The 25,465-nt window shown below is 38.0% G+C and overlaps 1 protein-coding gene across 1 annotated transcript in view; it reads left to right on the top strand.

Annotated features, from left to right (window-relative positions):
- The window catches only part of Malrd1 (MAM and LDL receptor class A domain containing 1), a 719,676-nt gene that overhangs the window by 228,875 nt on the left and 465,336 nt on the right, over positions 1 to 25,465 (top strand). The window contains exon 18 of the mRNA XM_052156848.1: positions 19,072 to 19,159. Within this exon, the coding sequence (XP_052012808.1) occupies positions 19,072 to 19,159 (88 nt within the window). The remainder of the gene's footprint in view (positions 1 to 19,071; positions 19,160 to 25,465) is intronic.

Below are 25,465 nucleotides of genomic sequence, written 5' to 3'. Positions count from 1 at the left end.
CATTTTTTAATAGGGTTGTTTGGTTTTCTGGAGTCTAACTTCTTGAGTTCTTTATATATATTGGATATTAGCCCTCTATCTGATGTAGGATTGGTGAAAATCTTTTCCCAATTTGTTGGTTGCCGATTTGTCCTTTTGATGGTGTCCTTTGCCTTACAGAAACGTTGTAATTTTATGAGGTCCCATTGGTCAATTCTTGATCTTAGAGCATATGCTATTGGTGTTCTCTTCAGAAACTTTCTCCCTATACCGATGTCCTCAAGGGTCTTCCCCAGTTTCTTTTCTATTAGCTTCAGAGTATCTGGCTTTATGTGGAGGTCCTTGATCCATTTGGATTTGAGCTTAGTACAAGGAGACAAGGATGGATCAATTTGCATTCTTCTGCATGTTGACCTCATCTATGGCCACTTGATCCTAGACAAAGGGGCTGAAAACATCCAATGGAAAAAAGATAGCCTTTTCAACAAATGGTGCTGGTTCAACTGGAGGTATTTTAAAGTTTAAACTGCAAATGGGTTTATAGTCGGAGAGCCATCTAGTATACAGGGCTTGCTCATCTCTGCTAGTTGACTGGGGTACACTCATATGACCAGTATTCAAATGCCACAAACAAGAGGAATGTGACTAATATAGATGAGTGGTTATTCATCAAATGGCACTGCTAACATGGTGGATGTCACCTTTGCATAGGAGAAATTAATCATTTTTTGGATATAAGTAATTGTCTCAAATACAGACACATGCCTGTTATCCCACAACTCAGGAGAATGAGACAGGAGGATTAGGACTCAGAGGACATTTTGGATGATGGAGTAAGTTCCAGCCTGGGTGGTTATGTGAGAACTTCTTTTAACACCTACACCACAAAAACAAGTTTAAAAAATGCAAAACCAAACCGAACTATTTAAATATTTAAATGCTTGTATTGTTTGTATAACTTCCCTTTCAGTTATTCTCTTAGTCATTAGTCATATTGGTGAGTGAAAAGTTTTTGATGCCATTAAATGGAGAGAGAGAGAGAGAAAGAGAGAGAGAGAGAGAGAGAGAGACAGAGAGAGAGAGAGAAAGGGAAAGAAAACAAATGTTTGGAAGGACTTGGAATTTGAAATGAGCCAGGAGACTACTTAGAGTGTGTCAGGCATCATTTTACCAGGGTGAGTTATTTTAATTTCCTAGATCCCATTCCAGTGCAATGCAAAGATTCTACAGTTTGCATGTTCCTTATACCTTATCCAGAGCTAAAGCAATTACTGTCAGTTCTCCTTTATACAACTGTGAAGTGGAAATTTAGGGTTTCTTTGGAGACTCCGTTGTGTCGTGGGATGTTTTAATAGAAACTGTCTTATGAGCGGATGTTTTGCTGAAGCAGACACATGGGAGGATGTTTTGCTAAGGACAGATCCATGGTGGTTTTCTGGAGGCAACTTGGGAAAAGGGCATGTGATGTTTTTGCTAGAGCAGATGCATGAGAGAACATGCGATGTTTAGAAGGATATAAATACAGCCCAATAGACGTAGATGGTGCTGGCCAATATTAGCAAGCCTTGCTATTCTTTTCTGGTCATCTTTAGGCTTTGCTAATGTGGCCTTCGCTGATGATGCTGTGTGGTATTGGAATGGCTTATCATGCTTTGTTGGTCATCATTTGTCATGACTCCATAGAGAGAAACACACCAAAATCTTCTGGTGGTGTTCTGGAGGCTTCTTGATACTTCATTGGACTTGGACTGATTGGTAGAGAAGTTTCTTGTATATCAATCTGCCATTGCTGCTTTGCAAATGGTGTTTGCGACTCTTACCACTGAATGGTGTTTACAAGTGCATGAGCTGCCACTGCTGATTTATGTGACTCGAACTGCTGATATCCTAACAATGCAAATTGGATAGGCTCCAAAGAAACATTTCTAAACAGGTCCACATCCTAACCTTTCCTTTCCATTTCATCTGCTGAGTGGTGACCTAAAATGGTGGAAAAATAAAGATCTAGGAATCTTTATTAAAAATATCTAAGCCTATATACTTATTCTCTCAAAGAAATGGAAGCAGAATTGCACATTCAAGACCAGGCAGTGGGTAAGTGACCTCTTCCTTGCTGTGACGAAACATCTTCCAAAGGCAATCTCAGGAAGGGCAGGTGTATCCTGGCTCACAGTGCAAGGGTCCAAGCCATCATGGAGGAAATATAGCAATACTGGGAATGTGGGTGAACTTGCAGTACTGTTCTGTGGTTAGACATGGAGGGAGCAGAATGCTGTGTGCAAGTTGGTTTAGTGTTGGAGCCCAGCCCATGTGATGGTGTTGCTCCCTTTCAGGGAAACCGCCTCACTCTGTTAATATTGTCCAGAATAACCCTCACTGACACACCCATTGCTGTGTGTCTGCATTGATTGCAAATTCCTATCAAGTTGACTGGAAACTTACGACCAGTCCATATAGTAAAACATATCTTTAAAAAGGAACAAAATGATGTGATAAGATTATAAAATATAGCTTCCTGTATGTAAATATAAAATATATTTTTGAACATATGGTGACTTTATCTAACAAATAAAGCAATTATTCTGGTTAGTTAGAAAGTGATAATTAAGAAATAGCCAAAGAGTGAGGGAAAGAATCTGGAAACACAGATCCAGGTGGAGTTAGGGATGAAGAGAGAAGAAAACACATGGAAAAACTATGTAGAAACTGGTATCAATTAATGGCAATCTAGAAGCACGTCTGTGTAAGAAGAAAATAAAGATATATGAGAGCTGTAGGAACAAAGAATAGAATGTGTCAAAGTTAGATGACAGTAGTGGGTGGGAAGAATTAGCAACAGGTTATTTGGTCTTTAGAAGCCATATAAATAAAACCTGCTTAGAATAAGCCTGCCATATAAAATGTGGGGCATAAGCTATCTCACCATGAGGCATGTAAATTGCTTTAGTTGAAAGTATTTTCTTTCCCTAATGTGCAATGTGTAAGCCACAAGGCTTGGGCTTGGTGTGCACAATGCTGTGTGGTTTTTAATGTCTGTTTGGGAGCTTGTATGTGTGTATGATCAGAGAAATACACACAGAATTCAAAATATATAAAGTCTAGAATAAAACCACAAATGGTCCAAGAGACTTCTCTCAGGAAGGTAAATACTGTACAGCCACCCCTGGACTTTTAATTCACATTACTAATAGGGTAGACATGATGGGACATTGCCAGTGCCAAGGACAATTATTGGTGTGATCTTGACTGTCCACTTGATTCATCCATCAAGAGGGAACTTCAAATGAAGAATAGTTTCCATCAGATTAGCCTGTGGCCACATCTGTGGGGATTTTCAGGAATGCTGATTGTTGTGGGAGGGCCTAGTCTACCATGGTCTCTTATTCCCTGAAGGTGGGCCTGGGGTATACAACAAGTTTCCTGAGCACAATCCAGAGGGAAAAGATCAGTAAGCATTGGGTGTTCATTGTTTCTGTCACCAGTTTCCTGCCTTGAGAACCTTCCTGAAATTCCTCAGAGAGAACTATGACTTGGAGATCTAAGATGAAAGAAATCCTCTTGGTCATAAGTTGTTTGGATTGTGATGATAATCAAAGCAACAGAAATGCAAACTTAAGAGAGTTGATTATTGGTAGAACTTGTAGTTTGAATTAAAAATGCTCCTAAGAGGCCCCTAATAGGGAAAGGTACAATTAGGAGGTATGGCCTTATTGGAATAGGTGTAGCCTTGTTGTAGGAAATGTGTCATTGTGAAGGTAGACTCTCAGGTCTTATATCTCCTCAAGCTATGTCCAGTGTCACACACAGTCCCATTTGGCTGCCTAGGAAACAAGATGCGGAACTCTTGGCTACTCAAGCACAATGTCTGCCTACAGGCCATCATGCTTCCATGGTGATAATAGACTAAAACTCTGAACTATAAGGCAGCTCCAATTAAATGTTTCCTTATAAGAGTTGCCATGGTCATAGTGTCTCTTCACAGCAATAAAGAATGATTTACAGTTACTTCCTATTCTTCTGCACTTGAGTCTGTATTCCTTTTCAATCACTAAGTGGTAAGGTTTCTTTTCTAATGCTTTGAGGAAACACCATGACAACCTAACTTACAGAATAAAGAGTTTATTTGGGTCTTATGGTTTCAGAGGGTAAAGAGTCCATCACCACAGTAGTGGGATAGCATATCAGCTTTCTGGCTTAGCAACTAGAGGAGCAATGTAGCCATGGAGACTGGAGCAAGAAGTTGAGTTCTCCCATTTTAAAGTATAAGAAGAAAACAGACAACACCCAAGTAATGACAAGAGACTTATACATCCCAAACTCTGTCCCCAGCAATATGTATCCTCCAGGAAGGCCACATACCACCTCAACCTACCAAAACAATTCCAAATACTGGGGACCAAGTGCTCAAACATTGAAGCTATGGAAACATTGTCATTCAGACCATCACAAAGGGTAGTTAGATGGTTCCTATACAAGGACATTGAAAATATGTAAGTATTTTAGTAAAAAGACTTATTGTGTTTTCATAACAATAAACTATAATACCATTCACTATTCTTTAAATATTAGCTTTAATTGTACAGAAGGCTGAATATGTTGATTGAAAAAATAATATTTAAAGATAACTTGGAAAAAGAACTTTAAAGGTGGGAGGAAATGGTAGGGATGGAGGGAAGACAGAAGAGTGAGAAGTAAGAATAATCAGTGTACACTGAATACATATATGAAATTGCCAAAGAGCACATTTAATCAACTAAAAGTACATGCTTATTAAAGGAGAATTCAGTTCTGGCATTCATGTGAAAATCATTTAAACAATAGTACTTTATGTTCTGCTGAAATTATATACTTCATTATGTCATCCTAAATAATAAAAACACAACTTTCCAAACTTTTCAATCAATAGCTCTAAACCTCCTTTTCATTTCTTTCCCAACTATTGACCAGACTTTTGTCAATTAAATGCTTCATTGTACCCAGCAGTCAGATATGCTTGGTATGAATTCTTAGGACTTGGAAAAACTGAGCATTATTTGTCTTCATTCAAATAATAGATGGGGTGTGAGAGAGCCTCCACAGAAAGTCTCCAGAGGAAGCTTTAAAATAGCGTGCACATTTGCAGAGCAGAGTCTCAAGTAGCGAATTACTTTCAAATTGATCAGCGTTTATCCCTTTCAAATTCCACTTGGGAAGCTTCAGAAAGGCACTGTAATATGAGGGAATTGCAAGAATAAAATGTAAACACAAAGCTAACCAAATCCATTTCTTACATCTGAAGTGACAAAGGAAGCTGTAATAAACATTGGCTTTTGGATTCATTTAAGATTGCAAAAGTTAATGTGCATCATATGACCCACACACTCAGAAAGAAGATTATGTGTCTGTGTATGCACATGCCACTTAATATTTGGATACACTTTTCGTATAAAGAGGCGTGTCTAAGTCTTACATGACCTTGTTCTTCAAGCAAGCTCTTCAATATGCTTTTCTTTCTGCCATAGCAAACACATGAACGAGAGGAGGCTCTGTGGGTAAAGAGAAGTCTTAGCAGGTCAAGCTGGGTGCAGTCACTGCAACCCTACAAAAGAGAATCCTGTGGTCCTAAATGATACCATAGAGAGGCTAAGGGAGGCTGCACTGACCTAAACATTCTAATTATACATATAGCAAGAAAGAATTCAAGATTCCCCTTGAATACTCTAACTCTAGCTCTGTGCATCCTTACATAGTAAAAATAAGGCCCAATTAAGTCCTGTCCCCTCTCTCTTTCATCTTTCCACAAAAGGCAGTTCTGTGAGCAATCTGCACAAAGGGTCTCTCAATGTGCTTCCCCTAAGGTATGTCTCAGTATGCGGACATACTTGTTTCTCATCATGTTACCTTATGGGATGGGTAAAATGGTAGAAGGCGCTTCTATAGCTATACATTTTTACTATAAAATCTGCATTTTAAATAAAAATATTTGTACATTGCAATGTGGTGGACTGTCTTGTTGCCACAGAAGCAGGGAAAAAAAATCAAAGGTGCTTTGGTTTCTGACTTAACATGCTGAAGGAATTTACAGAGTTAGATGCCTTTGGGAACCAGGCAAAGTACATGAATGATAGACATACATTAGGTATAAGGTAATTGGTGGTAGGCAGCAGAAAGGACTGGGGTCTGTGACAAGCAAGGAGCAAAGTCTTCTTGAGAAATATCCTACATTTCAAACATTAGTGACCTATTTGACTTGACAACATTTTTAAAAGTAAACTCTAATAATCTGGGTCTAGCCCAGGAACCACTATTCAGTCTTTTGTGTAATACATATAAGACATTCAAAGACTAGCATGGATTTCTTTCCTTTTTGGTTACCATGGAAACCAATTTTTTTCTGAGTAAAAACCCTGTAAAAAGTCATATTTCTTCATAGCTCAACATTACCTAAGAAGAAATTCAATATGATGACTGAATAGTAACAAAACATTTACCATTTTTCTAGCCCATTTAAAGACTCAGACAGATTGTACAGACATCATATTTTGTTGAAGTCATCTTCTTATTGTGCTTAGCCTTCTTGCCTTAGTAGTACAATTTTATTTTTATTACCTATGTTTGTTCCTAGCTTCTTATACTGATGAAATGCAACTTTTATGGCCCATATTTAATGATAGTTTTTCATATCTGGTATAATAATTGAAAACTTCAATTATTCTGCACTGTTTTGTATGTACCATAAGAACTACCAGAGATAAACTAATAAGCAGAAATTGTGTCAGAACAAATCTGAATGTTATTTTATAGAAATTGCTTTTAGAGTTTTGTAAAATGTTCTAAAGATGATTTAAAGCCCTCTTATGCTGATCTCAAGAAATATTTCCCTACGTATTAGATGGGAACTTTTTATATTTTACAACAAACTTTAAGGTGCCCACAAGAACCACAGAACATGTGATACATATTAAGTAGGTTCTGAATGCCTTTGGAGGAATTGAGAACAATTACTCAAAAATTTTTACTAAAATTAGACTCACAGGGATTTTAGTTGTCTGGGAAAGGAAAATGAAAAATAAGTATAAACTATTAAAAAACATAAGGGATAAGGCAAATATTTCTTCTTTGCAAATTATTAGTAACTAGTTAATTGTGGCTTTTGCACATGACTTGAAGAAAATTACATTGTATGTTTTAAAATTACCATATGGGAGACATGATAGGAACAGGCAATCTCTTTTTCATCATTAAAACATTGAACTTCTATAAGAGCAGAAAATCTCTAGAATGCTTCTCTTAAAAAAAATAGTATAACTTATGGCATGCAGCTGTCTTACCTCTGAGCTCAGGTGTTTTGAGCAGTGTTTGTAACTGCCTTATGGTATCAGGATACCATATCTTAACATATGTAAGATATAAAAGCAGATGCTTTGTATATAGAATAGGGGATTCAGGAAGGTGTAGGCTTTTATTTTTATAATCTACTTTAATTATAGGTTTTAAAAACTATTTAACCTCCCTTCTAGCCCACCACTCAACAGAGTCTGAGGACAAAAGGTTAATAGAAAACAGGGTTTGTGGACCTATTTAGAAACAGTTCTTTGGGGCAGTTCCAATCTTCACTGTCAGAAGTCCATTTCACTAGCAAATTATCAAACACAAATGAGAAGCAGCAGTCAAGTCCACTTGGCAAACACCAAACATGAATCAGTAGCAGCAACTTGAACCAGAAGAAACCTTGACGTTCTACACATGGGCATAAGTCTGTGGAAGTGTCAAGAAGCATCTAGAATACCACCAGAATATCTTTGATGGATTTCTCTCTTCAAAGTCACAACAAGCAAAGATCAGCAAAGAATGCAAGGTGAAACAATGTAAGAGCATTGTCCACTGTCTACTGGGTTATACTTATACTCTTTCAAAACTTTAGGTGTGGACTCTGCATGGGCCAGTAGCCAACATCAAACTAAATGGAGAGAAATTTGAAGCAATCCTACTGAAATCAGGAACTAGACAAGGTTGCCTACTATCTCCCTACCTATTCAATGTAGTACTCGAAGTCCTAACCAGATCAATTAGACAACAAAAGGAGGTCAAAGCGATTCAAATTGCAAAGGAAGAAGTCAAAGTATCACTATTTGCAGATGATATGATAGCATAATTAAGTGACCCCAAAAATTCCACTGATAACTCCTAAACCTGATAAACAACTTCAGTAAAGTAGCTGGATATAAAATTAACTCAAACAAATCAGTACCCTTCGTATACTGCAAAGATAAAGTGGCTGAGAAAGAAATTAGGGAAATAACACCCTTCACAATAGTCACAAATAATATAAAATACCTTGGTGTGACTCTAACCAAGCAAGTGAAAGATCTGTATGACAAGAACTTCAAGTCTCTGAAGAAAGAAATTGAAAAAGATCTCTGAAGGTGAAAGCTCTCCCAAGCTCGTGGATTGGCAGGGTTAATGCAGTAAAAAGGGCCATCTTGCTGAAAGCAATCCTCAGATCCAAAACAATCCCCATCAAAATTGCAACTCAATTCTTCATAGTTAGAAAGAGCAATTTCCAAATTTATCTGGAATAACCAAAAAACCAAGGATATTGAAAACTATTCTCAACATTAAAGAACTTCTGGAGGAATCACCATCCCGGACCTCAAGCTCTAATACAGAGCAATAGCAAACTGTATGACACTGGTACAAAGACAGGCAGGAAGATCAAGGGAATAGAATTGAAGACCCAGAAATGAACCCACACACCTATGGTCACTTGATCTTTGACAATAAAGCTAAAACTATTCAGTAGAAAAAAGGCCGCATTTTCAACAAATGGTGCTGGGTCAACTGGCAGTTCACATGTAGAAGGATGCCAATTAATCCATTCTTATCTCCCTGTACAAAACTCAAGTCCAAGTGGGATCAATAACCTCCACATAAAACCAGATACACTGAATCTAATAGAAACGAAAGTGAGAAAGAACCTGGAGCAGGGGAAATTTCCTGAAGAGAACACCAATAGCTTATGCTCTAAAATCAAAAATTGACAAATGGGACCTCATAAAATTCCAAAGCTTCTGTAAGGCAAAGGGCATTGTCAATAGGAGATAACAGCAACCAACAGATTGGGAAAAATCTTTACCAATCCTATATCTGATAGAGGGCTAATATCCAATATGTAAAAAGAACTCAGGAAATTAGAATCCAGAGAACCAAATAACTCTATTACAAAATGGGATACAGAGCTAAACAAAGAACTTTTTTTTTTGTTTTCTATAATCTTTGTTTACATTCCAAATGACTTCCCCTCTCCTGGTTCCCCCCTCCCTATAAGTCCCATAAGCCCTCTTCCCTCTGTACTTTCCCCAATCACCCCCTCCCATTTCTCTGTCCTAGTAATCCCCTACAATGCTACATCAAGCCTATCTAGGACCAGGGCCCTCTCCTTCCTTCTTCTTGGGAATCATTTGATATGTTAATAGTGTCTTGAGTATTCAGAGCTTCTGGGCTAATATCCACTTATCAGTAACTGCATTCCATGTGTATTCTTTTGTGATTGGGTTACCTCGCTTAAATATATCACATTTTCTGTATCCATTCCTCCATTGAGGGACATCTGGGTTCTTTCCAGCTTCTGGCTATAATAAATAAGGCTGCTATGAACATAGTGGAGCATGTGTCCTTATTGCATGTCAGGGAATCCTCTGGGTATATGCCCATGTGTGGTATAACAGGGTCTTCCAGAAGTGTCATGCCCAGTCTAGAAACCGCCACACTGATTTCTAGAGTGCTTTTACCAGCTCCATGTGGTTATTTCCACCACCATGGAATACTACTCAGCAATTAAAAGCAATGAATTCATGAAATTCTTAGGCAACAAAGAATTCTTAACTGAGGAATACCAGATGGCTCTGAAGCACCTAAAGAAATGTTCAACATCCTTAATCATCAGGGAAATGCAAATCAAAATAACCCTGAGATTCTACCTCACACCAGTCAGAATGGGCAAGATCAAAAACTCAGAGGAGAGCAAATGCTGCAGAGGATGTGGAGAAAGAGGAACACTTCTCTATTGCTGGTGGGATTGTAAGCTGGTAAAACCACTCTGAAAATCAGTTTGGCAGTTCCTCAGAAAATTGGACATAGCGCTACCTAAGGACCCAGCTATACAACTCCTGGGTATATACCTAGAAGATGCTCCAACATGTAATAAGGACACATGCTCCACTACACTCATAGCAGCCTTATTTATAATAATCAGAAGCTGGAAAGAACCCAGATGTCCCTCCACAGAAAATGGATACAAAAATTGTGGTACATTTGCACAATTGAATACTACTCAGCTATTTTTTCCATTAATGTACTTATTTATTCACCTTATATCATGATTACAGTCCCCTCCCTCTTCTCCTCCCAGTCCCACTCTCCCACCCCCTTTCTCCGCACCCCAGGTACCAACCTGCCCTGGCTCACCAAGCCTCAATAGGATTAAGCTAATCCTCTCCCACTGAGGCCAGACAAAGCAGCCTAGCTAGGATCCAAAGGCAGGCAACCAAGTCCAGGTCAGACACAGCCCCCACTCCAATTGTTGGGGGATCCACATGAAGCAAACTGCACAGCTGTTACATATGTATAGGGGGCCTAGGTCCAGTCCATACATGCTCTTTGGTTGGTGGTTCAGGCTCTGTGAGCCCCTATAAGCCCAGGTTAGTTGACTCTGTTGGTCTTCTTGTGCTGTTCTTGACCGGCCCACCACCCAGGCTTTCAATCCTTAATCCTTCCTCCAACCCTTCCACAAACCTCCCTGAGCTCTGCCTAATGTCTGGCTGTGGGTCTCTGCATCTGTTTCTATCAGCTGCTGGATGACGCCTCTCAGAAGACAGGTATGCTAGGCTCCTGTCTGCAAGCATAGCAGAGTATCATTAATAGTGTTGGAGTTGGTGCTCTTCCGTGGGGTGGGTCTCAAGTTGGGACAGACATTGGTTAGCCAGTCCCTCAATCTTTGCTTCATCTTGCTCCCTGCACATCTTGTAGGTAGGATAAATTTTGGGCGACAGGTTTTCTGGGTAGACTGGTGTCCCCAACACACACATATAGACACACAAACAAACAGTACAAAAAATCATAAAAATCTAACTTGACTTATAGTATTATTAAAGATGGGGGAGGAAGAGGAAAAGGAGGAGAAAAGAAGGAAGAAGAAAAAGAAGAGAAAGGGAGAAGAGGATAGGAAAGAAGCATGAAGTAGGAGCAGGGGGAGGAGGAGAAGAGGAAGAGGAGGAGTACAGTAGGAGAAGGAGAGTTGGTAGGAAAATGTGGTGATGTGGTTGGGGGCTGTCTTGAGAGTGAGGGGAGTAGGGAGTTGTGTTAGCTTATGAAATTACCAAAAGGAATAAAACTCAGTGGTAGAGGACTTATCTGGCATATGTGAGACAATAGATCCAATTCTCTGTGTCCTCTTAGAAGCTCTGGGGCGACTACTCAGCTATTAAAAACAATGAATTCTTGAAATTCTTAGACAAATAGATGGAGGTAGAAAATATCATCCTGAGTGAGGTAACCCAATCACAAAACTACACACATGGTATGCACTCACTGATAAGTGGATATTAGTCCAAAATCTCAGAATACCCAAGATACAACTCAAAGACCACATGAGGCTCAAAAAGGAGGAAGACCAAAGTGTGGATACTTTGATCCTTATTGCAAAGTGGATCAAAATAACCACAGCTCACAGCCAACCAATAGAATGAACATAGGGTCCCCAATGGAGCAGCTAGAGAAAAGACCCAAGGAGCTGGGTTTGCTGCCCTGCAGGAGGAACAATAATATGTATCAACCAGTACCTCCCAGAGCTCCCAGGGTCTAAACTACCAACCAAAGAGTACACATGGAGGGACCCATGGCTCCAGCTACATATGTAGCAGAAGATGACCATTCCAGACATCAATGAGAGGAGAGACCATTGGTCCTGTGAAGGCTCAGTTCTCCAGAATTGGGGAATGCCAGTCAGGAAATTGGGGAGGGGGGATGAGCAGGGGAAGGGGGGATAGAATAGGGAGGGGTAATGAGGAAAGGGGAAGCCATTTGAAATGTCAATAAAGCAAATATCTAATGAAAAATCAGGTGTACTCTCAAGAATCTGCTTTAGCAAAATATCACATGCCTTTTCACCAGGCAACTTCCACAAAAGCACCACAGATCTGTTCTCAGCACAACATCCTCTCACATGTCTGCTTCAGCAAAACATGCTCATATAAGACAGTGCCCAAAAGGACATCTCATGACACAACTGAGTCTCCAGAAAAACCAGAAATTTCCACTTCAGGAAGGTATAGGACACAGCACAAGTGACTGCTGCCAAGACATGTCAATATGTCACATGTTAATTTTTGAATTAATTTGTGGTTATGTACATCAAGAAATATTTTGCCAAATTCTTTCCCAATTCTGCATAATCCTCACATTTATGACATGTTGATCCATCCAGCAGGTCCAATTATTCCAGGGTCTCGAAGAGGCACTACCTGAGGGTCAAAAATGTGGGGGGAGAAAGAAGGGGGGCCAAACACGCTAACAAAGTCAGAGTCAATCTGGGTTGTGTCAAGGCCTCATTTAATGTCGGGGAGGTAAGTGGGTTTTAAGGCTTACAGAGAAGGAATTGACCTTCACACAAGAACAAAGGAGGAAAGGGCGGAGACACCCCTAGCAATTGAAGCAGGAAGAGAGGAGGTCATCCAAGTGGAGACACCCGGAGTTAACGCTGGCAGGAACATTCTGAGGTTAGGGAAGGAACATCTTGTGATATTCTCGGGAATCTTCTCGCACAGATAGCTCAAGGGGAAGGCTCTAGTTAATTGTTCTTCCTTCTCGGTAACCACCACCTTAGGGCTGTGAGTAAGCATAAGTCCGAATAGCTCGGGACGGTTCCCCACAACATGTAAGTTAAGAAACCAAAGTTTACATTACACTGTCTTCAAGTGAATCTTAGATCATTCAATAAAAGACAATGGAATGTAGGCATAACATGAGGCTTCTCCAATTTCCAGAATTCAATACTATCTTCCATGTAACATTTAATATTTCAATGTACTTCCATTTACTCTAGAAGCAACACTATATATAAAGTAGAATTTTTGGAACAGAAATATTTTGTGCATATGTATACTTGAAGATGTACCATTATGTGCAGAGACATACCGATTTTCAGATGACTCATAATAATTTAAGAATCTTTATGTACTTAGATTAATATAGAACATAATTGTTTAAATCCATATTTGAAATTTAGTTTTAAAGTTGTAATATGTTACTAAATACTATATATATATATATATATATGTATATATATATATATATGTGGTGGGGGTAGTGCTCACCAAGATATGTGTGTGGATGTCAAGGTACAAGCTGAAGGAGTGGGCTCTCTCCTTCCATCATGTGGGTCGAGGGGAGCAGACTCAGATTCTGGGGCATGATGGCAAGAGCCTTAAACTGCTGATTCATCTGACATTTCCCTAAATGTCTTGTTTGTTTGTTTGTTTGTTTGTTTAAGGGATTTCCTTGTATAGATATTTAAAAAGTTAGACTACCAGTAGAACATAGAACTTGACATTTTCTTGTATTGGCACTTAAAACTATTGTCCATTCTCAAGAATGCTCACATTTATGTCATTTACATATTGGTATTGTGACAAATGTATATATGATTCAATTATTTGTTTGAGCAAGATCTTCCTATTTTCCCTGAGAAAGAGGACCAAAATGGTTGTTGGGTAATGTAGAATAAACTCGAACAGAAATCAGCCCTGGCAAGCAGCAGCCTCCCAAATATGCTGTTTATCTTCTTTGGCATACTCTGGGTCAAATACTCCTGTAGTTTTCAATGAAAATGGCCAGTTCCTTAATTTGTGGATATATGTAGATGACAAACAAGTCTCTAGCCTAGAATGAAACCATGTGTGGTATATACAACCATAGTTACTATGTAGGTGTTCTCATGGGTTTCAACTATGATCAATTAAACACTGGATCATGGTATTAGTTTTTTCTCCATGCTCATTACTAAACTAATTACAATCATGAGCCTATGAGCATGAACTGTACTAGGTCTCTATTTGCCTGATTTTCACTATTCTCACTTCTGAGCTGACCTGGTTTGTCATCTCACTTTGCTATTGTATACATAATTATCTATGCACTGTATTATTAGCAATTTATTTATCTTTTGCTATTTTTTCAGCTAATTATAGGCTATCTTCAATATATAATTTTGTAGTCAGTTTTGACAAATTTGATGGTTTATTTCTGATTATTAATAATATTTGTAGAATTTGCTCCTGAATATGTTTTATTTATTTTGTTTTACCTTCCCATCATATTTATTATAAATATTGTTGCTTGACACTTATGTGCATGTGTAGTGTGCATTATGATTATTCTCGCCTTGCCCCTGGACTTCTTCCCATCATCCTTCCATTCTTCTCTCCTCCTCCCTTTCTTGCATTTATGTCTTTTGTTTTGTGACCTACTGATTTAACTAGAACTGTCTGTGTAATGGTGATTTGGAATTGGGGCTAGGGTGGGCTCCTCGGTGGGTACACAACTGAAAACAATCATTACTCCTCCACGAGAAACCATCGGTAGCCAATGTGAGTCCTCTTTTATCTATGACTAACAGCTGGCAAACCTAATCTACTGCAGGCTCAGGGCAGGCAGCCTAAGCTGTTGTGTAAACCTGGGTGCAATTGTTATATCATGCACTGAAGTGCATTTGAAAGGCTATCTCAATATTCTTTCTACGCTCTTTTCAGGATGTTCCCTGAACCTTAGAGTCACAATGGTATAAATGGCTTTTATGTGGCTGAGCACACAACTGTCACTTATTTTCAACACCTTGGATCATTGGTCTGGGGTCATAAATACACATTGTTACTGTGTTAATTTATTTAAACAACAGTGTTAAATTCCTACTGAGGTCCAAGACTTCCTCGGGCAGGGATTTTTCACAGTTTATAGTAATAGGCACAGATTCCCTCAAGTGGAGCAACTCTTTGTAACATTTTTTTCCTTCTTGATGGAAATGCTAATAATGTATATCGACATAAACTCAATAAAAATTGTGTATACAAGTTTTTCTCAGCCAAGATAAAGTGGACTATGTATTTGCCTAGTATTTGATGCTAGGTATTGTCATATTGACAAATTTTTCTGATAGCCTGGCCTCAGAAACATTAAAAAAGAAAAAAGAAAAGTTTGAGGAAGTTTATCAAGAGGTTTGATGTCAGGAAATTTGACTTTTTAAACCTCTTTCCTTGGACTGCATTATCAATACATAAGGGCTTGTTAGCATTCAATCCAAGAGAGAACTTGAGAGAACTAAAATTTCACCTTCCCTATTCAGCAGTTGTGAAGGAAAATGAAATGGAAATTAATTTCTTTTAATAGTGGAAAAGAGAATAAACTTATTGTAAAACTTTTGGTTTGTCCCAATTCTTTTATATTAAGATGCCGAGTAAGTATGCCACACATTTGCATAAGTATTAAAATAATTCATCATGATTAATTCTATTACTGTGTAAGTCTCAGCTTTAATCACCATCTGCCCTATACTTTAGTGGTTTGCCAGTATTTCCTAGGCTTCTTCTGAAATTACAGATCCTACAACATCACCAAAATCATGTGAGTTGCTGTGACTAATATGAGGATCAATATGGATTAGGCAGTTTCAAATACATGTGAAAAATTGCTTAAAATAATGATGTATATTCCGTCATATAATAGAGCAAATATGCTTCTGGAAGAGGTTGTTTAGCCTCAGAAGTAGATAAACAGTTAATGAAAGACAAAAGGGGGGAACTGGATGAGGGAAGCGTAGACAGGGTCCAGATAGCTAATGATGAGAAGGAAGCAAGATAGCTCTAGAGCCACATTTGAAATTTACAGGTAACCAAGTGGATCTGAATGGTAAGGTTTCAGGCAATTGAAAGTCTTCAGATACAGTGTGGGCAGCTGAGGAAGCCTCCTGTGAGTTTCCTAGTAGATAAAGGCCAAAGGGAATATGTATTACTGACAAGGACCAATGCCTCAGACTCATGGGAAATTGACAACACCTATCTCCCATGTCAGGATCAGAGGGGTGGTAAAGCCTTCATATGGTCCCAATGGGAATGTTGATAGTATATGTACAAGTATAAATGTTACAAATGATTGACCAGTGTGTGCAGAACTATCAACAATGCTTCCTTCTTTTGGGTGTTTGTAGCTCAAGGCAGATCCTATCGAAACCTCCTGAAGAGGGCAGCTAACTCCTTCCAAGTGTAGTATACAGCATTGAAGTGCTGAGGTTCCTGGTTGCTGAGAAGGTAGTGCTTCTTCATAAGGGGGTGGTGCACAGTCACCCGGGCCCCAGAGTTTCTGTACTTGTGTCTATCCTTTCTCATTCCCCTAGTCAGGTTTCTCAGACCCAATCTACATAGAACACAGTAGAAACAGAATGGGACTCAGCCATAACATAGGCCTGATAATTATAATACTTCCTGTAGCCAAGGAAAATGAATGATTTTCTTCTTTATTTGTCTTTGAATTTTATTTATTTTTTTTCTTTTTTAAATTAGATGTATTCTTTATTTACATTTCAAATGATTTCCCCTTTCCAGGATCTCCTCTCCTCAAAAGTCCCATAAGCCCTTCCCCCCCCACCTCCCTGTTCCCCAATCAACCCCTTCCCACTTCCCTGTCCTGATATTTCCCTACACTGCTGCATTGAGCTTTTCCAGGACCAGGGGCCTCTCCTTCCTTCTTCTTGGGCATCATTTGCTATATGAATTGTTTCTTGGGTATTCTGAGCTTCTGGATTAATATCCGCTTATTATGTAGCAAGTGCATACAATGTGTGTTCTTGTGTCGCCTGACTCAGGACGACATTCTCCAGTTCTACCCACTTGCCTAAGAATTTCATTAATTCATTGTTTTTAATAGCTGAGTAGTAATCCACAGTGTAAATATACCACATGTCCTGTATCCATTCCTCCATTGAGGGACATCTAGGTTCTTTCCAGCTTCTGACTATTACAAATAGGGCTGCTATGAACATAGTGAAACATGTGTCCTTATTACATGCTGGGACTCCTTTGGGTATATGCCCATTAGTGGTATAATGAGGTCCTCCTGTAGTATCATGCACAGTTTTCTAAGGAACCACCAGACTTATTTCCAGAGTGGTTGCAACCCCACCAGCAGTGGAGGAGTGTTCCTCGTTCTCCACATCCTCACCAGCACCTGTTTTCTCCTGAGATTTTGATCTTAGCCATTCTGACTGGTGTGAGGTAAAATCTCAGGCTTGTTTTGATTTATATTTCCCTGATGACTAAGGATGTTGAACATTTCTTTAGGTGCTTCTCAGCCCTTAGATATCCCTCAGGTGAAAATTCTTTGTTTAGTTCTGTACCCCATTTTTAATAGGGTTATTTGGCTCTCTGGAGTCAGGGTTCGTTGTATATCATGGATATTAGCCCTCTGTTGAATGTACAGTTGGTAAAGATCTTTTCCCACTTTGTTGGTTGCTGGTTTGTCCTTTGACAGTGTCCTTTGCCTTACAAAACTTTGTAATTTTATGAGGTCTCATTTGTCAGTTCTTGATCTTAGAGCATAAGCTATTGGTGTTATGTTCAGGAACTTTTCCCCTGTGCCCATGTGCTCAAGGATCTTCCCCAGTTTCTTTTCTATTAGTTTCAGTGTGTCTGGTTTTATGTGGAAGTCCTTGATCCACTTGGAGTTGAGCTTAGTACAAGGAGATAAGAATGGATCAATTTGCATTCTTCTGCATGCTGACCTCCAGTTGAACCAGCACCATTTGTTGAAAAGGTTATCTTTTTTCCACTGGATGGTTATAGCTCCTTTGTCGAAGATCAAGTGACCATAGGTGTGTGGGTTCATTACTGGGTCTTCAATTCTATTCCATTGGTCTATCTGCCTGTCACTGTACCAATGCCATGCAGTTTTTGACACTATTGCTCTGTAGTACTGCTTGAGGTTGGGCATACTGATTCCCCTAGAAGTTCTTTTAGGTTGAGAATAGTTTTAGCTATCCTAGGTTTTTTTGTTATTGCTCTGATGAATTTGAGAATTGCTCTTTCTAACTCTATGAAGAATTGAGTTGAGATCTTGTTGGGGATATAAAATTAACTCAAGCAAATCAGTAGCCTTCCTATACTCAAAGGATAAACAGGCTGAGAAAAAATTAGGGAAATGACACCCTTCACAATAGTCACAAACAATATAAAGTATCTTGGTGTGACTCTATGCAAACAAGTGAAAGATCTGTATGACAGGAACTTCAAGTCTTTGAAAAACGAAATCAAAGAAGACATTAGAAGATGGAAAAATCTTCCATGCTCATGGATTGGCACGATTAATATGGTTTTCTTTTCATTTATCTCTATCATTCTCTCTCTGTATATATATACATATGTATATATGTATATATATATATATGTTGTATGTATGTCTGTGTTTGTACACTTATACATGTATATGTATATATGTATGTATGTACAAAGGTGCATGTGGTGGCCAGATGAGAAGCTCGTCATCATCATGAGCCACATTCACCTCTGTGTGACAGGGTCTTTCTCTTACAGAGATTTGGAGCTAACCAATTAGGATAGACCAGTGGTTCTAAATCTGTGTGTTACACACCCCTTTTATCAAATGTTTATCTCTAAAAATATTTACATTATGATTTATAACAGCATCAAAATTATAGTTATGAAGTAGCAATGAAAATTTATGTTTGAAGGGTCACCACAACATGAAGAACTGTACTAAAGGGTTGGAACTTTAGTAAGGTTGAAACCACGGGGCTAGACTATCTGTCCAGTGAGACCCTGGAATCACCCTGTCTTCACCTCTTCAGTGAGGTAATTAGATGTACTCAACAGCCCCGCCCCCAATAATTTTTATGTGGGTATAAGGGATCAAACTCAGTGCGTCATATTTACATAAAAGTCATGGCTTTGCTGAGCGAGTCATCTCCATCTCCGTTGCCTTGTGAGTTCCCTTTCATCCCCAGGGTTCTATAATTTTATTCACAATTCACACCCTTCTTTTATACCTTAGATCTTAATAGTGGCCTCAGTGGGAGATGGATTCACTGGAGATATTGCAATTGATGATCTATCATTCCTGGATTGTACCCTCTACCCAGGTAAGAGAGACCATTTCAAAGACATAAGAATTTCAAAACCTGTCTACTTGGAAGAATTACCAAGGAGACCAATACTCTATTTTCACTAATAACCTAAAGTTTTCTCACTTGTACAGTTTCATAAAGGTATTGGCACTTGAAAAATTATTCTAAATCTTTACTAGTAATTATTCTTAAACCTTTGAAATATAGTAAATATGTTTGAATCTCTTATGTCTTTCTTTTATCACATACAAAAGACCAGGAAGTCTTATCTGAAGTTATATTGCAGTATGATGATCTTTGTGAGACTTAATGATTATAAAAATAATTGTTTCAATATAGCAGTTACCAAGTTGTTTATAGTCACATTGCATTTTTATAAACTTCAGTACCATTTCATATCTTTTCAGTGGCATCAATATCTAAAATTTGCACTATACTGTCACTATTCTGGCTATTGTTTATAAACTATTTTCCACATTTTAAAATTTATATCTATTGAAAATAGACTATTTCCAAAATGTATATCTTTACCTGCACCCTCTCTCCTAAACTCCATATAATTCCATACTTATGTTCTGCTCAACATCACAACTTAGATTTCTTTTTTTTTTGCAACTTTCTCTTAAAATTTATTTAACAGAGTTCTTATAGCTCTTATCAAATATATGAACACAAAATATTTTAATCACCTTATTTTTAATTAGATATTTTCTTTATTTACATTTCAAATTATATCCCCTTTCCTAGTTACCCCTCCAAAAACTCCCTATTGCATCCCTCCTCCCCTCTATAGTCTTTTTTTAATTTTCTATATTCTTTGTTTATATTCCAAATGCTTTCCCCTTTCCCGGTTCCCCCCTCCCCATATGTCCCATAAGCCCTCTTCTTTCCACCCATTCTCCAATCACTACCTCCCATTTCTTTTTCCTGGTATTCCCCTACAAAGGTGGATCAAGCCTTTTCAAGACCAGGGCGCTCCCCTTCCTTCTTAATGGAAATCATTTGATATGCTAATTGTGTCTTGAGTATTCAGAGCTTCTGGGCTAATTAATATCCACTTATCAGTGATTGCATTCCATATGTATTCTTTGGTGATTGGATTACCTCACTTAGGATGATATTTTCTTGGATTTCTAATAAAATTCTCGGAGATAATGAGAGAAGTTACTACAAATCAGAACAGCCCAGACTTGGAATGGAGTAGAGAAGGGGCTCTATTCCTACTCTGCAATCCACATCGGTCCAGCAAAAATGAAAACGAAATTCATAAACATTACTCTGGCACTCAGACCAGAAGCTCTTAATTCAAATGACATGGAAACCTGTGCCATGTCTGGGGTGTGGAAGTCAATGTTGTGAAGGAAAAAGTGGGACAGAGAACAAGGCCCCTCAGGATTCTGGGAGCCCTCAAAGAGTCCTGATTTACTGTAGAGAGTATTGGATCTAAGATGTCTCCCAGAACACTGGTGAGACAGCAAAAAAGAACCAAGGCCAGGATGGTGGCTGCTTCCCCCATCCTCAAGGAGCTCCTAAAAGATGATGATGACCTCCACACTCCCCCACTCCTTCACTCCCCCACACCCCTATACTCACCTGGCTTCTTCTAAGTAACCTCATTAGGTAGGGCTTTCACTGGGGGCACAGTGATGATGTGGTAAGATATGATTGGTCACGGATTTAGAGACTTGGGATTGGCTCAAACCCTGTATATCGACTTATGGGCTGGGCAATAAACTCATCTCTGCATCCTTATACTAATCTCTGGAGTCTTATTTGCAGGATTCATCACATGACTCTGTCACCTCTCATCCCCAATCCGTCCCATCCCACTCTCCTCTCTGAAGTTAGGATTTTTTCCATCTCACCATTCAGGCAGTAGCAATTGGTATCACTAGTCCCCAGCTATTCTTCAGAACACTATACAAAGCCAAATCAATCTCTGGAAGTCCAGGAAGAAGGTTGCTTCATCACTCCTTCATATTTTAGTAAGTGTACCTGTTCTATATTTACATACCTGATCATCCATTACCTCAGATCTTTCCAGAACCAACTCATTCATTTGCCCTTCCCCCAAAACCACCATTGTCTCTCAGATTCCATTTGCTTTGTACGGTGGTCTCTTTGTTTCCATCCTTGACCTCATATCATATTCTCTCAACAGCAGCCTAATGGGTCCTTTAAAGTTAAGGATAAGTTAAAGTTAAAGTTAACATTAAAGTTAAAGTTAAAGATAAGAATAAATGACAGGCTCCCCCAGAATTTATGACTCCCATTTCCACTGAGAGCCTGTCCTGTCCATAAAAAAGGCCTTCTCTCTAGTACTTGTTCAGTCTACCCAGTTAAGTTCAGGCTGAGCTTTGCCACATGCTTTTCCTTCTTCTTGGCAGATGCTTCCCCTTGGTACCCATGTTTATTGAGTGGATCCTTGGAATACCATATACATTGTTTTCTGGCATTTTCCCTAAATTTATTTTGTACACACCACCTATTACACTTATAGTGAAATTTCTCCTTTCTCCGTTAATAACGACAGTTGTAAGAAAGCAGGTGTATTATTTCCTTGCTGTTTTATACCTTGTATATGGTGATAATAATACTTTCTAAAGGGAAGGATAAATAGAGTGGTACCCAAGTTTTAGGTGTTTCTGTTGTCTTCATTATGGTATTCTATTGTATTATTTCTTTAATATTAAATGTTTCCATGTAAAATTAGACAGACTTCTTGAAAGACAATTCTCATTTGCATATAACCACTTCTAGCTCTGAAGCATGTGGGTTAGCTTAGAAAAGGAATAGCCATGATATCAATTTCTTATTCAGAGCTCTGCAAAACATTCTGAAGTTCTAAGATGTGGATCTCCATTCCATATGTTCTGCCCATATGTGACTAGAGTTAAAGGCCATATTCCCATTTGAGATGTCTGTTTTCAAATCAGAGGATGGAGAACAGAAAGCACAACACCCATGTTAGGACATGGTATGCATATTTATACATATCCACAAAGTTAAGCCTGGCAATGGAATAATAGTTTTATCTTGCTACAGGAAGATTCATTAAGGGCAGAGAGTGTATACAGTTTTATCCAGACAGAGAATTTGTAAATAGACTTCATAATACAACATTAGAACAGTGTTTTATATAATCTTGCATCCTTTTCATAGTGCTAGAGAGGTGATAGGGACCTCATGCATGCTAGGCAAGTATGTCAGTACTGACCTGCAATCTCAGACCAATCCTATAATGTTTTAAGTGTTGAGTATAAGGCCTAGTCCATCTACAGTTGCTAAGTGTTAACTGCTGAATAGAATCAGTAACTTTACAATCTAGCCTTACATTGTGAAATGAAGCGACACATTACCCAGTCATATCTGTATCTTGAGTTCATGATATGAACCACTAACGTGCTGATAGTCAGATGTATTACCCCTTTATGATTTCTGCTTTGCAACTTTAAAATATTAGTTTTTAGGATACAAGTGATCTAGATGATGTAAAATTTCAGGGCAAGAATGAAATTACAAATTAAATTTGTCTAATGTTAATGGCCTGGGTTTTTCCTTACATACCTTCCAAGTTTATGTTTAGAATCATTGTGGTTTTGGGAATGCTGTAGAAGAAAGAAGATTGTAGAAAAGTATGAGAGTCTTCACTGAAACTCTAGATTCCCCAATTATGTCACTAAATTTATTCTGTGGCTAATGGTGCCAAGATGGCCAGAGTGGAGTTGCTGGAGGCAGAAGCAGAGATTGGAAGTATCTGTTACAGACCATTAGTCCCAATTTTCTGGTTCAAGTTTGGGAAGAAAAATATGAAACTTTAAAACCTGACTGAACTGTTTGTCTTTTTGTTAACTTCACAACAAAGAAGACTTTTGGTCTAATCCAAATTCCCCATGAAGCTGAAAGTTCTATAAAAGAATTACAGACAGTGTTTTGTAAATTGAACATTAAAAAAATAAGACAGTTATATATTCTCTTTATAATTCTTGGTTCTTTATAATTCTTCTGTTAACATGTTAGATAAGGTACGATGAAAGCCTGTAGGTTCATTTATACTCATCAATTTGCTTTCAGGTACTAACTAAACTACCATTTTGTTGTTCAGTCATACAGTGCTATAGAATGAACATGAAAATTCATGAAAATACAAACAGAAACCATTATAGTTCTGAAGTGCTCATGCTGCCTATCACACCTATGATTTTGGATGGACGGCAATAAGGTTCTTCTTTTATCTTGCCTCAACTGCAGCCTCTCTTCCTCCATGCTTTCCCTGCTGCTCCTCACAATGTCAGTTTTGTTCATCAACCCTGGGCTGAATTTCAGCTGGGACCTTTGACATTTGACATCCCACTGTACTTGTCCACTGGCAAATTCTGCTGACTTCAACTTAGACTACCTCTCCCATCTATTCTGTCCATTCCCTTAGCTCCCCAATGACTCTCCTCCCAGAGAGCAGAACAGCACTGCAAACTTCTCAGCTCCAAGTATTGGTCATTCGGCAGTTTTCCCAGTAGTGTTCTCAGTAACTTCTGCTTTTTTTTTGTTGTTGTTGTTTTGTTTTCTTTCTTTCACTTTGTCTGTAAACATCACCATGACCCTTTCATTTTTTAATATCTCATGTGGATAAGACTTTATTTTATGCTCATTAACATTTATCCAGTGAACATTAATTGAATACCAATATGTGTCCATTCTAATTATTAGTTAGTAAAATGGCCAGAATATTGATACTATGTGATTATCAGTTGTTAAAGCATTTATTAGCCTTCATTTTTACCTAGAAATCATTCTTTAAAAAATTCACATTTTACAACTCACAACATACTTAATTGATAAATATATACTATTAATAATTAGCAATATTTTTGTATTTGTTATCTCTTCATAGACCTCCACATGCTACACAATTAATATCCTGTTGTTTTTGTTGTTGTTGTTGTTGTTGTTGTTGTTGTTGAAATGGATTGGTGTGATTTGGGGCATCTATACTTATTAGCATTAATGTTTCACCAAGTAAATGTGCTCCTGTCTTCCACCAGATTCATGTGTGTATCAAGGTGAATAGATGCAGGGGAAGAGAGTGGGTACCTCTGCCTTCACCTTCAAAAGTTGCCAGCTGCTTCCTGTCTCTGAGATGATGCTGAACAGATGGAATAATCAGTTATATTTGTCTTAGATTAACATAATTATTATGATCAATTCATATAATAAAAAGAGAAGTAGTGCTTTTATATTATTTCTTTTGAAATCTGTAGTGGTGTAGAGATTCAGAAGAATATATATTATTATGAAGGTTTACAAGAATATATATTATTATAAAATATAAAGTTTCTAAGTAAAAATCAGGACATTTGGGGTAGTGATTATAAGTTTATATAGTTTTAGCTTCTTTAATATAACATCATATAGTAATATAGTATGCTATTTTCATATAAATATGAATATATAATATATAATGTCCAAATTTTGTATATATGTTAAAAAATAAGCCACCACCATTGTGAGTTCAATTTAGAGACTTCTGAGAATAAAATTTGTTAAATACTTTAAAGGTAAAACATTGAAATTCGTTTATCTCTTATTGAAAGAAATGCTTAATACTAAAAATAGAGATGGTTGTTTTAAAGCTTAGAATCTCCAGTCTCTACCTAAGACTAAGGAAACACCATGGAAAATAGGAGCATGAAAGAACCAGAGGATCAGTGGTGTCTTTTACATATTACAGGAAGTTGTACCCATGAAATCTTGAAAATATGGTCATCTAAGTGAGATCTTCACAATGCCAAACCAGCTGACATCCCTAGGTGGATGGGTAAATCTCACAAGGCCTCAACCCTAGTTGAAGAGCTAGAGCCAATTGATCAGTGGCTGCTAATAGAGAGTGATTCAGTCTGGATTCAGTTTTTTCCCAGGATAAGCCCCTGATAACTTAACCAATCCCAAATGGTCAACCTTAAACATATATATGTACATATAAGCAACACTCAGCAGATTCAGCAAGTTTTATACACAAACACACACACACACACACATATACATGAATGCATATGCATGTATGTGTATATGTAAATAATTATTAAAGAAGATGTCATGAAGTTCAGCAAGTGGAGAGCCTGAGAAAAATTGGAGAGGGGAAAATATGTGATGGAAATTATGTAAACACAATACTCATAAAATTTACAAAAAGTAATAAAATGAATGTAAAAAGAACTTAGATTTCTGGTGGAAGTTTTGTTAACTGATATTTTTTGCTTTTCTTTTTTTTTTTACTTGCATAATCCTGTCTACTCTGGTGCAATTATAATAGGTAAGGTATAG

This window comes from Apodemus sylvaticus, chromosome 14 (genome assembly GCF_947179515.1).
Source record: "Apodemus sylvaticus chromosome 14, mApoSyl1.1, whole genome shotgun sequence".
Lineage (NCBI taxonomy): Eukaryota > Metazoa > Chordata > Mammalia > Rodentia > Muridae > Apodemus > Apodemus sylvaticus.
The sequence above is the reverse complement of the archived record's forward strand: the minus strand, read 5'-3'. Positions and strand labels throughout refer to the sequence as shown.